Source organism: Lichenostomus cassidix, chromosome 28 (assembly GCF_008360975.1).
Source record: "Lichenostomus cassidix isolate B80296 chromosome 28, HeHo_3.0, whole genome shotgun sequence".
NCBI classification, from domain to species: Eukaryota; Metazoa; Chordata; class Aves; order Passeriformes; family Meliphagidae; genus Lichenostomus; species Lichenostomus cassidix.
The window spans coordinates 3,502,873-3,519,439 of record NC_139508.1 but is presented as its reverse complement, the minus strand read 5'-3'; the positions used below and the strand labels follow the sequence as shown (position 1 = coordinate 3,519,439).

Sequence of the window (16,567 nt, the reverse complement as noted above, 5' to 3'; positions counted from 1 at the left end):
GTGCCTGTTGACCTGTAACAGGTCCTCCAGCCAGCAGCATGACACATCCCCTCCATGCCACAGCCTTGTGTTCATTCTTTGGCTGCCAGTGCAGCTTTATCTGTCAGAGGAGCCTCACCGTGCTCTGTGAGAACTGCCCCAGGCAGAATAGCTGTTACCTGGACTCTCCATACACTCACACCCCTCTGCTAAGCACAGCCCTTGCCCTGCCTTGCCTGGGGTCTGTATCTAAACAGTCTTTTTGAAGGTCAAAAAAAAGCATAATGGGGCTGTTACATATCTGTCTTCCTTGCTACCAGCCTGGCTTATGCCATGGTTTGCCAGTCCCTGCCTCTTGGCAGTTTGACTGAGACAGAAACACAAGATACTCACAAACAACAGGTTCTGTTTTCCACTTAAATACCCTCTTACGCCTATGCTATACCCGTAAGTTCTTTGCCTCAATTAAAAGAAGATTCTAGCTTTTTTTTTTAAGTGGTTTCTCCACAGTTTGGCCTTTTATGGCATCAATACTCACTTCCCTTGGTTACACACTCCTACTTTCTCTCCCAGGTGCCCCACAGTCAAGAGGACTGTTCCTCCCTCACCACAGACCTCTGACAAAGGCAGTGTGGTCATTTTCCTTTGGCAGCTGAAAATTATTCAGCAGACAGAAGTGTTCAGTACACCCAGGATCAAAGCCCAGTGGCTGTTCCCTGTGACCTGTTGCCCTTTGGAGCTCCCATCTCTGGACAATCCTCCAGGAGGCAGAGGACTGAGGTTCCTATAACCCCTGCAGCACTGCCCTGACTGGGCAAGTCACTTGACCTCTTTGCATGTCCTCAGGCTGTGAAGGTAACATAGATAACACATCTGGGGCTTGCTAAAGAGTTATCTAGTTCAGATTGCTGGGCTGCTTTGAACCACAAGGTGCTGCATGCTGGAAGCTATTGTTTTGGATGCCTTCTCCTGGGCAGGATCAAAATCTAAAGGTGAGAAGATCCTGAAGAAATTTCCACAGTTTGCCAGAAGAAAAGGAGTAACAAAATTTGCATCCAGCCTTTGGACTGCTTGTTTGGTTCCTATTGAGAGATGTTGAGTTTGGATGAATCCTGATCAAAGAGTTAAGGATGACAGAACTGCCAGAACAGCAACAATAGCCCATCCACTCCCTCCCTTTCTGCTCTAATGGAAAAGTTTTGGTGCTCAGAGGGTTCCCAGGAGACCTGTGATTTCCCTCAGCTCTGTCACCAGTGTGCTGTGCAATTCCCCAGTCTCCATGTCCCTGTTCCCCCAGAAAGATGATCCTGAACGTGTCAGGCCACTTCCAGAGCAACTGTTCCCATGGCCCACATTTGCAGCAGTTAATGCTGAGCTTCAAGATGACCCCCATTTGTTTATAGAGGGGAAGATCCCGAGGCCCATTGAGATGCAGGCACACCATGCTGGGCAGCACTGCAGACATTTCAAAGTGCCATCCTTTTTCTCCATTCTTGCCCCATTGCTCAGGTGCTTGTGAGTTCCACATGCTTGAGAGCAGAGATTGTCAGCAGGTCAGGGAGGTGATCCTGCCAGGCTGAGGGAGCTGAGTGTGTTCAGCCTGGAGAAGACCAAGCAGGGATCTCACCAATATCCATACGTACCTGAAGGAAGAATGTGAAGAATGTCAGAGGATGGAGCCTGGCTCTGCTCAGTGGTGCCAGGAAATAGGACAATGGGCAGAACCTGATACACAGGAAGTTCTACCTCAAACATGAGGAAGAGCTTTCCTGTGCAGGTGACAGGGCACTGGAAAGGGTTGCCCAGAGAGGTTCCAGAGTCTCCTTCTCTCCTGATATTCAGAGGAGGAATGTGTCTGGACGCTCTGTGGGTGCTGATGGGGACCCAGCTGCAGAGCACGTGTCAAATGTTTCAGCCTCCCCCAAAATTAATTTTACAAGCTCTTCAATTGCCTGTCACAGGAAGATGCCACGAGGAGATTTGAGTTCTCTGAAAAGAGGGGGAAAGGCACCAAGATCAAACAACACTGACAAATGCAGCCTGTGACAGCAATTGCTGGATTAGTTTTTTTAAACCTTATGTTTCACATCTGGTTTGTCATGGTGTTGTAGGTGGGCTCAGTGCACAGTAAACTAGGATAACAAACCTACATTTTCCATGATCCTTTCATCCCCTAGGATCCCAAAGCACATCATTTAATTGCACTCAACCTGCACACAGATTTCATAAATAAAGGAATGATGAATTAGCATAGCTGCTGCAGCATTCACATAAGTTACTAAGACACAATCTCCTTGTGCAATCAATCCAGCCTCATGCTTCAGTGTTTGTCATAAATTGAGGTCAGGAAGAAATGTTCTCCCTACCTGGAGGAGTGCTGCTGAACTAGCCGAGTACAGAAAGACTCTTAAGGGTGTAGTAATGTGTCTTCCCTGTGCAAATCTCAGAAATTGCTGCAAATATTCATTTGGTGAAGCTCCAGTGCAGTAGATGAACACTGATCCTGCACAGGAACAGGAGGAAATCTGCCTCACGTGAGGCAGAAGGAAAGCTGTGCCTCAAAGGTGATCCATTTGACCTTAAAATCAGTATTTTGCTCCTCCCTTTGCCCAGCAAGGGAGCCAGAGGAGAGGGGAGAATCCTGAATCCTTGCAATGCCCACAGCACAAGTGGGCCTGGTCAAGAAGCTGTTCCTTTGCCCATTCCAGCCCCTCTGGAAGGTGGATCACTCCCACCTCCAGGCTCAGTCTGCAGAGGGATTCACGTGCTGCTTCTGCAAACTGATTGTGCCAGGAAGCCTTCTCATGACCAAAAGGTCAGTGGATTCCCCTGGATCTCCTGACTTTCTTACAGCTTTGAATTTCCTGCTTATCTCCCACCAAGTGCCTCAGGGACACCACCCAGGGAGCAAGCAGGTTCAGGCATCCTTGCCATGTGCTTCCTAATCACGGCTCAGCTGCAAAATCTCTTTCCTGCTTCCTGCAAGGAGTGTGAACTGTTCCTTGCACTTTGGCTGGTAAAAAGGATGATAATTGCCCCTAATCAGTCTGCAGCAAAAACACAGGCCACAGCAGAAGGGAGGGGTGGGGGGCAGCCACCATGAGGAATGGAACCCAATTATTCCAAGTCACTGATAAAACGGGATCAAAGAGGGTAGGAATGTTTTACCAGCTGTAAAAAGCCTGCCTGGACCACGGCTGTTCTTGGAGAAAGGCCCTTTCTGCCTACAGGCCATTCCTGGCTGGGACCAATGCACATCCAGGGACAGTTTCTCATTTTTCTTCTTGGTGTAGGCGAGGAATTTGGGCTGGTGTTCATTTCTGCCTCTGAGGGCAAGCAGCGAGACAGTTTCAGCAGGAAATGAGCATGGAACTATGGGCACATGGTGCAGAACAAGTGCTTTGTGTGCTGCCCACATGGGCACTCAGGTGCTGGGGCTCTGCTGTGTCCCTTCAGGAGCACCTGGGTGTCCCAGGGGACAGAGCAGTTGGGGCTGGGGGGTGATGGGGGTGAGGGACATCTGTGGCTTGGGAAATTGTCAGGTTTCCCTGGGTGTGGGAAATCTGACAATTTCTGGCTTCCTCACCTCCCTGAGAGCCTGTGCAGCCCCGCTGCTCACTCTGTGCAGCCCCACTGCTCATCCCAGCCTTTTGCTGCAGCAGGAAAACCCTGCCCAGCTCATAACAGCAGCAGGAGAGTTGGCATGTGGTGAGGGAGAGAAGGAAAACAGCCCCGTATGTGAAAGAGAGACTTCAGAGGCAGATCGCTTGTAAATCACTCGAAGTTCTGCCCAGCCCTTGCCTCGTGTCTGGCTGATTGTGTTATGCTATCTGGAGAAAGTTTAATATAAAAAGCCAATAATCCCTGTGATAAAAGGGGTGATAAGGGACAGTGTGGCCTGGATGTGGCAGGGGGCCAAGGTCCACTGCTTGGCCACCCCCACCAGTCCCAACCTCCCCATCCCAGCCAGGTAGCACAGACCTGGCAGGGCTGGGCAAAACCAAAAAAAATAAAAAAGCAGGAACAGAGGGGCTGGGGAAGCAGGAAGGGAGGAAGGGGAGAACTCTGTGAGCCCAAGCAGCATGGCATGGGGCTAACAGCCCACAAGCTGCCACCACTGCCCCTCAAGAAATGCCTCACAGATGTCTGAATATGGGGTGGCAGTGGGGGATTGCAGCCCAGGGAGGGATTGGGGTTTGTTAGCAGGTGGGGTATGGAGGGCAGCTGAAGTTTGATGTGTTTGGTGGGTCTCAGCCCTGTTTCTACTGGAAGGAGACAACAACATTTAAACCACAACTGAGAAGCAAAGGAGGAGTCGCTGGCTCAGCCACCCCACACCCAGTGGGGTCGTGTCTGTGCCACTCTGAGGTGAGCAGTGCCCCAGGAAGCCCAAATTCCTCAGACTCAATCCTGCAAAGCCCCTGTGTATGTGGTCAGCTTGAGGTGATGGGACTCAAGAGAGATCCTGAGGCTGTGGAGAAAGGAAAAAAAAACCACCTTCCTTGTCTCAGGGTTGAATTGCTGCTGTGCCTTTTTAATTTCTTCTTCTTTAATTCCAGGTAAAAGAGTCAGTATTCTCAGGGTAAAAGCAGGATCTCAGAGCCTACATTTTCATAATAATGACAGCATGGCGTTCACCTTGTGTCCAGAGCGTCAGAGCAGAAAATGTCTGTACAACCTCTCTCCTTGAACCAGTGCTGGAGTGGGATATTATATCTGAATAATTTACAAAGGCTCTTCATTACACAGATTTATTTTTGGCAGCTTTGTTAGACTGCTCCTTTTAGGAACTAATAGGAAGTTTCTCTGGTTTCATTAGGACATCCCTGTATGAATTGTTCCAGTGGGGCCAGGGACTGGGACAGCATATTGCTCCATTAGAAATGCAAAATATTTCTGCCCCTAAGGCTTTCTGGAAACCCACCTGCCTAACTCCAACCCTGCCCTGGTTGTAGCAAGAGCCCAGCATGACTTTATTCCTGGTGAAGGTGTTGAGGGAGCAAGGGGCTTCCCAACATTGCCTTCAAAAAGCTTTGCAGCAGACAAATGTTGGTTTACTTGGAGAGCTCCTACACAGAACTCCCTTTCCTGTGCTGGAAAAACCTTCATTTCTCAAGCCAGGTCTGAGGTGGGCTGTGGGACCCCCTGCTGTTCTCCAGGCTGTGTTTGGGGCCAGCTCCTCTGTACCCAGGCCATATTCAGCCCCACTGATTCACACAGCCTGGGCAAGGCTAAAATCCCCCCTTCTTCAGATGCAGGTGCATTGCCCGGCTGGAAATGGGCCCATTAAAAAGTCATTTACCAGGCACAAGTGAGTTTGTGTTCCCCTGGATTGGGATTTGCCAAGATTATACCATAAATTAGTGTGTTTCCTGGAAGAATGTAAGGGGAGAGGGGAAAAAAAAAGATAAAATGGAACATTTTGTAGCCAAGAGAAATGCCAATAAAGGAGCATTTCATTTCCCACTTGGAAGGGAGTGACTGCAAGTTGCTGCAAGGGTAGGGCAGCGTGCCTGTGCTGCTCCAGGACCAGAGGAAGGGGACAACAGGGACCTGGTCTCCTCTCATGCACACATTGACTATAAACTGCATCTCTGTGCCCTTGAGCAGAGCCTAAGCTGGGGTGACTCAATTTCTTCCATGTAAAAAGGGGGACCGGGATGCCAACCCCACTGGGGGAAGACTGTCTGCCCTGTTTTCCAACCCTTATTCTGCAGGGACACAAAGCCTGCCTGCACTATTAATAATCCTTGGCATGAAGCTGTCACAGTTTCCACTAATATGGAGATGTTGAAGTGAAAAAGCTACTGCACAATATGCAGGAGGTGTCACAATAACTCAGCTGCTATATTGTTCTTTTTAAAAATAAATACCACAACAGGCCAGCCCACATTGCTGGAGTCATGACGTGTAGGGTTTTATTTTTAATCAGAAAATGTACTGATTTTTAAAGATAGACACAGAGCAACATCTGAAATTTATGAAAGCTCCCTGTGTGCTCACACGTACCAACCGTGTTCCTGCCTGTTATTCCCCGAATGGCTTCCAAGGACCTGATCCTGCCTCAGCTCGGGCATATTTGTGTGTGTGGCTTTGCAAGAGGCCCCATGGCAACAGTCCTCCCAGAAATAAAGTCTCTGGCTGAATTGCCCACCCCACTGCTCTCTGGAGGGATGCAGTGAATCCCCCAGGACACGAACTGCAGGGTCTCCTCCTCAGGCAGCATATTTAGGACCAAAGTTTGCATGCAGAGCAGAATATTCCATTGTTCGGAGATCAGAGGTTTGTCTGGGGGGTCAGTTGCAGGTGAATTACCTTTTTTCCTTTGCCTTCCCTCACACTCAGCCAAGGGCAGCGCTGAAATAAAGCAAAACGAAACCCTGGGTAACAAAATGCCTGTTCTGCTCGGGGATGGGCGTGAAAATGAGCTGCGAAGGGCGAGGAGCCTCACTGCCCGGCAAGGGCCGGTGCAGGGCTCTAGACCTGCCTCAGGCCAGCCGGACCCTAGCCTGCCCCGCAGCCTCTGCCCCGGCCGGGCAAACACGGTGGGGCTCGGGGCTCGGAGGGGCCCGGGGCTCGGGCAGCGACACCCGGCAGCACCGGCAGGCTGCGGGGAGGGCCGGGCAGCCCCGGCCGGGGCGCGGGGAGGACGAGCCGGCGGGGCAAGGCCGGCCCCGAGCGCGGAGCCGGATCGCCCGCTCCCCCCGGAGCCCGGCGGGGAGGGCACGGAGCGCGGCACGGAGCGCAGCCCGGCCCGGTGTCCACGGGCGGCGGCGCCGCGCGGCGGGGGCGGGGACCGGCGGGGGCGGGCGCGGCCGTGGGCCCGCCCGGGCCGGGGAGGCGGCGGCGGCGGCAGGTGGTGCCGAGCAGCCGCAGGACGGAGCCGGAGCCGCAGCCGCCATTAGACAATAGGCGCCGGCGGCGGGAGCGGCGCGGGGCGAGCGGCGCGGCCGGGGCGGGGCGGCCGCGGGGCCGGGGCGGCCGGACCCGGCGCGGACAAAGGCGGCGGCGGCGCGGGGAGCCGCGGCGGGGGCGGGAGCAGGAGCGGGAGGCGGCACCGGGTTGCTCCGTGCGGGGACCGAGCCGCAACCTGACATGATGTTTCCACAAAGCCGGCACTCGGTACGGCGCGGCCCGGGGCCGGAGCGGCCGCGGGGCGGGGCCGGGCGCCGGCGGGGCCGCGGGACGGCGCGGGGGCTGCCCGGCCTCTCTGGGCCCCCGCGGGGTCGAGGCGATCGAGCGCCTCCCGCCGCCGGCCGGTGCCGAGGGGCGGCGGGGCCGCGGGCGGTACCTGGGGAAGGGGCCCCACGGGTGACCTTGGGCGCGTCCCGGGCACGGGCGCTGGGCCCCGGCGGTGCCCCCGGCAGGGGCTCGGCGCCCGGCGCGGCCAGAGCGGGGCGGGCTCGGGGCGGGGGGGCCCGGCGGCCGCCGACTCCAGCCCCAGCGCTGTCTCCTGTTGTTCAAGGGCTCCTCTCACCTGCCTCAGCAGCTGAAGTTCACGACCTCCGACTCCTGCGACCGCATCAAGGACGAGTTCCAGCTGCTGCAGGCCCAGTACCACAGGTACGTGCTGCCCCGGGCCCGGGGCTGTCCCGCTGGCCCGTGCACGGGAATCGCTGCGATTCTTCTGCTCGTTGCTTAGCTGCGGGGACCGGATGAGAACACGGGCAAGGGGACCCGGTCGCGTAGCTTGGGACACCTTTGGCTGCTGGAGGACCTCGGGCACGGGCTTGGTGGTGTCCACATGGGAGCCCAGCGAGGAGAACGCCCATTCCCTTCTCCAGCCAAGGTCTTTCCTCCAAGTGCTGCTCAGCCAGGACTGCACAGACACTTGCCAGGCCTCCTGCTTCTTGCTGGGAGTTTTCCTCAGTTCTTCTCGCTGGCTGCCATTCCTGGACTGCAAATGCTGCAGGGAGCACTTAAATCCAAAAGCTCCTACTTTTCTGTGTGTGTGTGTGGAAATAGTGCTGCTGACCCAAAAGCTGGCTTGAGACAATCTGTTGCTTTGCGTGTGTGTGTGTGTGTGTGTGTGACATAAACATGAAGCCCTTGGGTTAAATTGACTGGGTGATGCCCTCTGCCACTGCCTGGAGCTGGTTGTGGTGTGTGCATTGGTGCCATGTGGCTGCAATGTCCCCCAGCTCGGGCTCTGCCTGCAGGCACGTTGCAAGTTTGTGGTGGTGTCATTCTGGCAGGAGCAGGCAGAAAAACTGCTGGGAAGTGGCCATTTCCTGGTGTCTCCGTGCCTTGGCAGTGCCACTGGGGGAGTAGGGCAGCCCAAGGAACGTTCCTGCTGAAAGGGAAGCTTCCCCCCACGCCGCTCCACCCGCTTGGACTTAATCTGCTCAAGAAGGAGCAGGTTTTGTGTAGGTGAAGCTGTTTCTTGTTTGAAACATAAAACCACAGCACATGCTGGCTGCAGTTGCTCGGCTGGTGAGTTGGAGTCTCATAAAACACTAGGAGCAGCGGCACTTTCTCTGAAGGGTGTGAAGAATCTAGGAGAGAGGAAAAATCCTTGCTTCTGGAGGGATGTGCTGCACTTGGGCCTCCCCCCCGCCCCCGTCCAGAAGTGGGTCTGGCTTTGGTTTTGATGTTGTATTGGAACATCTCTTGAGTGCTGCAGACAGGTTCTGTGCCAGAATCTGTCCCCAGCTGCCAGCGATCTGTTGAGGAAAGGCAAACCCCTTCCTGGGCAGCCAACTCTGCTTCTACCCAGCACTCTGCTTCCTGTGGAATGGATTTGCCTTGAGGGAGGTCAGTGTTCAGCTGGTGGATAGCCTTGTGTCCTTCTCCCGAGTGTGTGTTGGTGAGACTCCAGCTGGGAAAGTGGGAGCAGGCTCTGTGTGGTCACTGCTGTGCCAGCACAGCCCAGCCCTGGGCTCTGGCCACCCCTTGAAGTCCTCATAGTGATGTCCAAGAATCCAGCCTGGCCGGGACGAGGCCGTGCAGGAAGCAGCTGCTCTGTGGCGATCAACTCTCTCACCTCCTGTTTGTGGTTTTCTTACTGTTTTCTGGCTTTTCAGCTTGAAGTTGGAATGTGACAAACTAGCCAGCGAGAAATCGGAGATGCAGCGTCACTACGTCATGGTAAGGACCGGCCCGGCAGCCGAGAGCAGAGTGTGTGGGTGGCAACACCAGCAGGTGCCTGTGCCTGGGCTCTGCTTGGCAGGGAGCCCACGCCCCACAGAGCTCCAGGGCTCTCAGCAGGGCTGGAATTGGCTTTTTCTGAAAATGGGGCTGTTTTGTGTTGGCTGCGTGCAGTGGGTTGTTGAAATGCCGGGTGGCAGGGAGTTTTTTGGTGGAGAAAATGGGGCTGATTGCTTGATGGGTCCTTGGGCTGGCTCCCTGTGCACAGAAGTGACAGCTCTTACACACCTGAGAAAGTGCTGGTGTTTGGGTACTCTGGGAGGGTCGTGGCCAGTGAGAGATAAAGCAGTGCTCTGAGAAGTCATGAAACTAGGATACCCCAGAAGCCTGGTGTGATTTTAGATGCAGAAACCAGCTTCTGTGCAAGGGCTAAGCCCTGTGCACCTTCTGGTGACCCTGCAGCCTTGCTGACCTGTGGTGCTGAGTGCTGGCACATGTGTCCAGCACAGAGTGTGCAAGTCCCAAGGCAGTGCCTGGTAAAGGCATGAGAAATGGTGCCATGTGTGGACAGCAGGCTTAGCTGTGGCTTTCCAAGGAGAGATCTGCCAGGAAACAGCCATGTTCTGGTAAGCAGGGTGAGGGTTTGCCTGCCAGGTAATAGCTCTGGAAGAGCCCCTGTAGCAGAGGGGAGGGATGCCAGGTAGGGCTGTGGTCTCTTCCAATCATGGAGTTACCAGGAGGCTGCAATACTGTCCATGAAGATGAGCTGGTTCCTGCTTGCCAGCTGCTGCACCTGCCCTGGAAGGAAGAGATACCATGTAGAAATTAACAGAGCAGCTCTTCAGAGCAGAGTTCAAAACCAGAAATGAGGGAGCTGGCCCCTCCATCTTCCTCTACTGCCTGTGTGCCCAGACTCTGGTGCTGTGGGGAGCAAGGTGTGCTTGGGGCTGGGGACAAGGAGAAGAGGTCACAGCTTTCCTGGTGTATTAATGGGGAACCTGCCTGTTCTCACTGGTAAACAATTGCTTCCTGTGCCTCACAGTCTGCACGGAGACCCTCATCTCCAGCTGTGGCTGAGATACATTTTTTTTTTCCCCCCTTAATGCTGGCAGTCACCAGAATTGATTCAGGTTGCTGTCAGCAGCAGAGGGGAAGGGCTGTTACTCGTGGCGCAGCGCTGGAGGCTCTGCAGGCGCAGCAGCTCCTGCCTTGTCTGCGTGGCTGAGCCGGAGCTGCTGCCGCTCCCCGTCACGGGGAGCCAAGAGGAGGGTTCCTGTGAATGTGCAAAGCTGCTACAGCTGCTCTGATTTTTGAATAAGTCACAATTGGCAGCTTGGGGGACGGGCTCCTGCTTCCTGCTCGGTCTTCAGAATGCAAAGAAGCCTCGAGAGCCCGCAGCAGGCTGAGATCATTCCGATACCAAGCCGGGCGCTTCGTAGCCTTGTGGCGTCGGTACCAGGATGCCAGTGATCTTCAATTAAATGAGCACAGATGTGGATTGTTCTTTTCCCTTTGGAAGAATCAGGATTGCAGCCTGCAGGCTGCAGGAGGAGGTCTCTAAACTCTCAAAACATCAGCCTTATAACAGCTTCTTCCAGGGGTCAGGAATTAGCTGCTTCTGCCAATAGACTGTCTGTAGCTGCCTGTTGCTGCTGTGCAGGGGTTTTCTGGGTGGATTGTTTTTGTGTGTGGAGGGGGGTGGTTTCCACATAACTCCTTCCTAAACAGCTGGAGCTGTGTGCAGCTGGATGTGTTACTTGCTAGATGAAGTCCAGTTGTGATTGCTTCCATTTGCTGCTGAAGCAGTCATGGGGGCTCTAGGATACTGGCCAGGCAAAGCTCACAGAGTCAGGCTGCCTCTCTCTTGGCTGTGCTTAGGGAAGTCTGGAGCCCTGAGCCTTTTTTCCAGGTTTGACACAACATCACTCACTCTCACCTCGGTGCAGACTGGGGAGAGGCGTCTGTGAGGGGAGTCCTGTGGGGCAAATCTCCAGGTCTGGAGCAGGGTGGGTAGGGAGCACCTGAAGGAGGTCTCTGTGCTTGCCTCCTGCTGTCTTTATTGCCTAGGGCTGGCCTGTGCTCTCCCTCTTTGCCCAGCCTTTGTAGAAAACCCTGCCGAGAATGCATTGGTGGTTCCCAGCACTTATCTGGCAGCGACTTGACTTACAATTTGTTTTGTTCTCTTCTCTCCTGCTCTGCAGTACTATGAGATGTCCTACGGGCTGAATATTGAAATGCACAAACAGGTAGGGGCAAAAGCATCTCCAAGTGCTGTAATTCCTGGGGAAGGTGCATTGTTTGCTGCGCATTGCCCTCTGTCACTTCAGTTGTGTTTCAGGAACTAGAAATGCCATCAGCCTGTGAAATGGCAGAGCTGCCTTTGCAATGCAGGGCCCCCTCACCTCTCAGGATCACAAGGCTGGACTGTGGGCTGCCATCCTGGGCTCTGGGCACCCTGTGGTTCTCCCCAGGGCCTGAACTGGACACCAGGCAGGGTCTGGAGCTATGGCTTGGAGACTGTGGCAGCCTGGATAAATTTGCTCATTACCCTCACTGGTGGTTAAGTTGTTAATTATCCCCAGTGACTAATTACCTGTGGTGTTAACAACATGAGCCTCCTCTGAGCCTGTCTCTATCTGGCTCCAGCTCCAGTCACAAAGTCGTGGCTCAGTTTTAAGCCTCTTAGCACAGTTCTGTTCCCCACAAAGGCACTTGGTGCTTCTGATCCCATTGCCCTTGTTACTAAGCCCATGGGACTGGCTTCCCTGGGAAAACCTGGATCTTGTCAGAGAATCTGAGCCACGAGTCCTCACTGCTGGCCCACGAATGTCTCCCAGCCTCATCTGCTGCCCTGTGGTGCTGGCAAGGTCCCCTCAGCTGGTTTTGGTGTGTGCCTAAACCCTTTGCCTCTGTATTTCTTTTAACTCCTTTGGAAAGTGATTTGCAAAGGACTGATGGCTTCACAGCAGCATCCTTTTATTAATTGTGCAGGGAGGAGCCTCAGGGGGGTCAGGTGATCCCCATGGCACCAGGATGCTGCCAGAATCTTTCTGAGGAGAGTGGGTTTTCCTAGAGCCATTTGGGGACTCAGGCCTGGCCAGAGGAGGGGGAATGTGGTGGTGCTGTGGTGCTGTGAGTGCTCAGTCCCGACCTGCCTGACCTTTCCTCTCTGTTCCTTCCACTTTTTAGGCTGAAATCGTCAAGAGGCTAAATGGGATTTGTGCACAGGTTCTGCCCTACCTTTCACAAGAGGTGAGTCCCCCAACTTGGGGGTTTGTTGGCAGGAGGGAGCAGAGGCAGCACAGGAGTCACAGCTCCCACCCCTGGTTTGGGAAACCTCCTTGCTTGCTCTGAGACCCTGCATGGGTCTTCAAGGCAGTTTTGGCTCTCCAAGCACAGTGATGTGCCACTCCATCCCTTTTGTGGTGTCTGGGGACAAAGATTGTCCTCTTTCCTGCCTGTGCTCTCTGAGCCATCAGCCACGTCTGCAGGGGCAGTGGGAGCTTTGGGTGCTAATCGGGGGAGAAGGACACTTAAAAAAATGCCTCCATATGGCTCCTCTTTGAGATCTGGTTCCTCTGCCTCATTAATTAATGCAGCTGATGGGCTCCTCCTACTCCCCTGGGAAATTAATTGTGGGAGGGGGTGCTTGGGAGTTGCTGTCTGAGGCGAGGGGAAGATTAAGCACCTCTAGTGCCTTAACTGTCTGCCTCCCCATGGAGGCTAAGCAGTTCTCTTGGCTGTTTGGGGGTTGGAGGCTTCTTGCTTGGGGTCAGCAGTGGGCTTGGGGCACAGGTTCTGTTTTTCCCACCCACCTGTTCTTAGGAGAGACAAAGTCGCTTACTGATCAGATCAGAGCTGCCTAATAACTAAGCCCCAGCTAAATCTTTTGCATCTTAATGCAATCCTTACCCTGTCCTGCTGCCAAAGTGAAAAGAAAAATCCCCTTGCTGGAGTGCAGTGGACAGGGCTGGTGTTCAGAGACCTTGTGCTCTGCAAGGAGCAGCTACAGTTATCATTTATTTTTTCTAAATATATGATACAGCCATTTTTTCTGCTTGTGTTTGGAACACCCAGCTGCTGCAGTTGGCATCCAGGATGTGTGCAAAAGACTGTGAAGTTTCCCAAGAGCTTCTGATTTTAGGGCTTGTTTTGTTTGTTAGAGGGTCTGTGTAGTTGAAGGGTGGCAGGATGAGAGCCATTGCCCACCTTGGAGCACTTCTGGCCAAAGATTGCTGGGCCTGTGCAGAGCAGGATGAGGGTGGGGGTAAGAGGGGACCTGCTTAACCCTGTGGTGAGGAAATAGATGAGATAAGTGTGTTTCCTTCCCTGCTCCTTGCTGCCCTAGGCCTGGATGTGAGGCCCTTGCCATGGGTAAAGTGTGTGCAGGTGTCCCCAGCTGTGGAGTGACCAGCCTGTCTGTGTGTTTGTGAGACCCAGCAGGGCTGGGTGCTTCCCCAGTGCTTCCCTGTGGCGCTAGAAATGACCCCAAATTCCTCTGTTTTCTCCACACCAGCATCAGCAGCAAGTCTTGGGAGCCATTGAACGAGCTAAGCAGGTCACGGCGCCAGAACTGAACTCCATCATCCGTGTACGTGATGCATGTTTCGTTTGGGTTGGGAGGGCTGGCAATGCAGGCCTGTGGCCTGGTGACAGAGCTGGGCTGTGGAGTCACACCCTGGGGACATCAGGGGACCCCTGCTACAGTGCTGCAGCTGCAGTGGGATGAGGCTGCAAGGCTGGGCTGGCTGTGCTGGCACAGGGCAGGCTCCCCCCAGGCTTGCTGTGATATTTGCAGGGGAGCAGGGATTCCCTGCTCTGTCTCAGCAGGGTGCAAGGAGAGCAGCTTTGGTTTTGAGCAGGAACCCACAGTAGGTACTCGGCGTGAAAACACCATCTGCTCTTGGTCAAGGTTGTGAGTGAGGGTTTTAACTGCAGCCTTGGGACGTGCCAGAGCCTGAGGCCAGATGTCCTGTGGGGTAGGGGCTGTGTGTCCTGCTGGGGACACAGTGTCCAGACTTTTCTTGAGGCTGTCACAGCAGCAGGACTCAAGAATCTCTCTTCCCACCCAACCCTGAGGCTGCAATGCTCTCAAGCTCCCTGAGGTCCCTGGTTTAAGCTTGACTGCTGGCACCGTCTGGCCAGCCCGGGCCCTTGGTTTGGCATCCAAGTGCACTCCAAATGACAATATCCCTGCTGTGTCTCTGTGTCTGTCCATCGTTCCCTACAGCAGCAGCTTCAAGCTCACCAGCTGTCGCAGCTCCAAGCCCTCGCTCTGCCTCTGACTCCACTCCCCGTGGGGCTGCAGCCCCCATCCCTCCCCGCTGTCAGTGCCGGCACTGGGCTCCTGTCGCTCTCGGCCCTGGGCTCTCAGGCTCACCTCTCCAAGGAGGACAAGAACGGCCATGATGGGGATGCCCACCAAGATGATGATGGGGAGAAATCGGATTAGAGCGACTGGGGGGCCGGGGGAAAGGGGCTGTCTGGGGGAGGGAGGGGGCGGGTTAGTGCAAAATGCAGTATCTCTCTCTAGTTGCTGTGCAGCAGGGCCGTGGGGACCTGTGCTCGGTGGCAGCTTGCCAGGCCTGTCCCCACGGGCGGGTGGCAGGGCCTGGGGGTGTCCCCAGCGCCGTCCCCGGCTGCTGCACAGCAATGCAAGCGCCATAGCATTACCCGTGTGGCCAATCGTGCTCTCCCTGTGCCCAGCCTGCCTTCCCTGTCTCTCCTCCCACTCCGTCACAGAGCCGAGCCAGAGCCTGGCTTGTGCCACTCTGGGGCCACTTAGCCCTCTGGCTGTCCCAGCTCCTCGGTGCCATGTGGCCCCTCCCTCCACCTGCTGCTCCCCCCTCGGTATTTAAAGATTGCCCCTCGATCCTAACGGTTCTGCACAACTCCCTGCTGGGATCCCTGGCCCAGAACAATCTCCTCCCTTCCCCAGGCGCTCTTGGTCTCGTCGCATCGCCCTGGCCCCGCGTCCCCCACGCCCCTCCTGCACTAATACCAGGCCGGCGCCTTGCTGTTCTGCATGTACCTGTTCTCAACCAGCTCTGGCTGCCAGGGGGTTCACCCTGGGCTGGAGGGGGAGCCTGTGCCACCTGCTCCCCCTCAGCACAGCACCTGGCTTTGGGGGCCCAGGTGGCTGGGCAGAGGGGGCAGGCAGACCGAGAGCCTTCCCCGGCCTCCCCCTCCCTGTGCCCCTGCCCTGTGTAGAGGATACAGCAGCTTTCTCTGTTCTTATCTCCGTGCGCTAGCGTGTCTTCTTAAAAAACAAAAATGGAAAAAAAAATAAATAATAATCTGGTGTTTGTATATAGTTCTTTAGAAAGATCTTGTTTTGCTTTTTGTGTTTAATCACTTGACCTATAATAAGAGGAACTGAAAATGCTGTATCAAGGACGTACAAGCTGTGCCTTTCAAATAAAGAAATAAGAAGGTTGGTTAAAACCGTGACTTGCTGCCACTTTCTTGTTGCCTTTGGGATGACTAAACTACTTCCCTGTCTCTCCTGTCCCTTCAGATGTGGGAAGCAGCTGGGGAGGACAGGGGGTTTTGCTGGTTCACCTGTGCTGTGGGAGGTGGCTGGAGGAGCAGCCCTCCTTCCTTCAGGTGGTAGGAATCCCAGACTATTCCCTTCTTGTTGGATGCTTGTTGGATGTGCTGCTCTCCCTCCCCGGAGGTTTTTCTGGGAGCCAGGAATAGCAGGGTTAACACTCTGGCTTTGTCTTCTCTCATGCTCTTGTAGGGGCTGGTGGAATGGGGTTGGTGGAGTGGGGCTGTCTTTGTGGCCTCTGTGGCTCTGGGACACCCCTGCACAGAGCTGTGGGCTGTGCCACAGCTGAAATCTGCCCGAGCCAGGGCCAAGAGGATGCCCAGGCAAAGCCAGAACAAACTGAAGCTCAAGGTGAAAGTGGTGGGTGGTGAAAGGGAGAGGGGGGCTCTCCAGAAGAAAAGCAAGGAGCGAAGTGCCCCCGAGGTCTATCAGCTCTGTGCCGGAGCAGTGTGGTTTGGTAACACATGTGAAGGTCCCTGCGGGCTGCCACAGGTCTGCTCTGTGCGTGCATAATTCATTTTTCCTGTGGGCACAGAGGATAAGCTGCTTCTGTGGCTCTCAGGCCCCTCTGGAAAATCCGGCCTGCATTGCCCTGGGGCTGAGATTGCTGTAATGGAATTGGCTCTCGATAATTAGAGCTGTCCTCTGGCTTCAGAGCCTGCTCCACCCTGATAACATCTTCCCCTCGGTATCTCTTAGGCCAGTTGGAGTGGGAAAATTTCCTTCCTCTGGGAAGGAAACCGTGCTGGGGGGGGTTGTGGTGCAGCCAGCACTGAGCTGTGGAGGGGCTGGTGGGTTACAGAGCCTGTGGGCAGCACCACGGCTTGACAATGCTCCTGTTATCTGCCTGGTCAGCCTAATCCAGGCTGGGCATGGCTGGGGCACGGTGCCCAGCACAGGCTTGCAAGGGACAGGCGTGGGTGCAGGAGCACAGCTCTGGTAGCAGTCACT

General features: G+C 54.9%; 1 protein-coding gene across 2 annotated transcripts; it reads left to right on the top strand.

Annotated features, from left to right (window-relative positions):
* The first annotated feature begins 6,824 nt into the window (after nucleotides 1–6,824).
* TLE5 (TLE family member 5, transcriptional modulator) lies at nucleotides 6,825–15,510 on the top strand. Of its 2 annotated transcripts, none has more exons than XM_085040447.1 (7): nucleotides 6,825–7,101; nucleotides 7,445–7,542; nucleotides 9,003–9,066; nucleotides 11,268–11,312; nucleotides 12,256–12,318; nucleotides 13,583–13,657; nucleotides 14,300–15,510. In XM_085040447.1, the coding sequence occupies exons 1-7, from the start codon at nucleotides 7,075–7,077 to the stop codon at nucleotides 14,516–14,518; spliced, it is 591 nt and encodes a 196-aa protein (XP_084896573.1). In that variant the 5' UTR covers nucleotides 6,825–7,074; the 3' UTR covers nucleotides 14,519–15,510. The 2 variants fall into 2 exon arrangements, with proteins under 2 accessions (XP_084896573.1, XP_084896572.1); XM_085040446.1 differs by having other exon boundaries at nucleotides 6,830–7,101; nucleotides 14,297–15,510.
* Nucleotides 15,511–16,567: the final 1,057 nt, after the last annotated feature.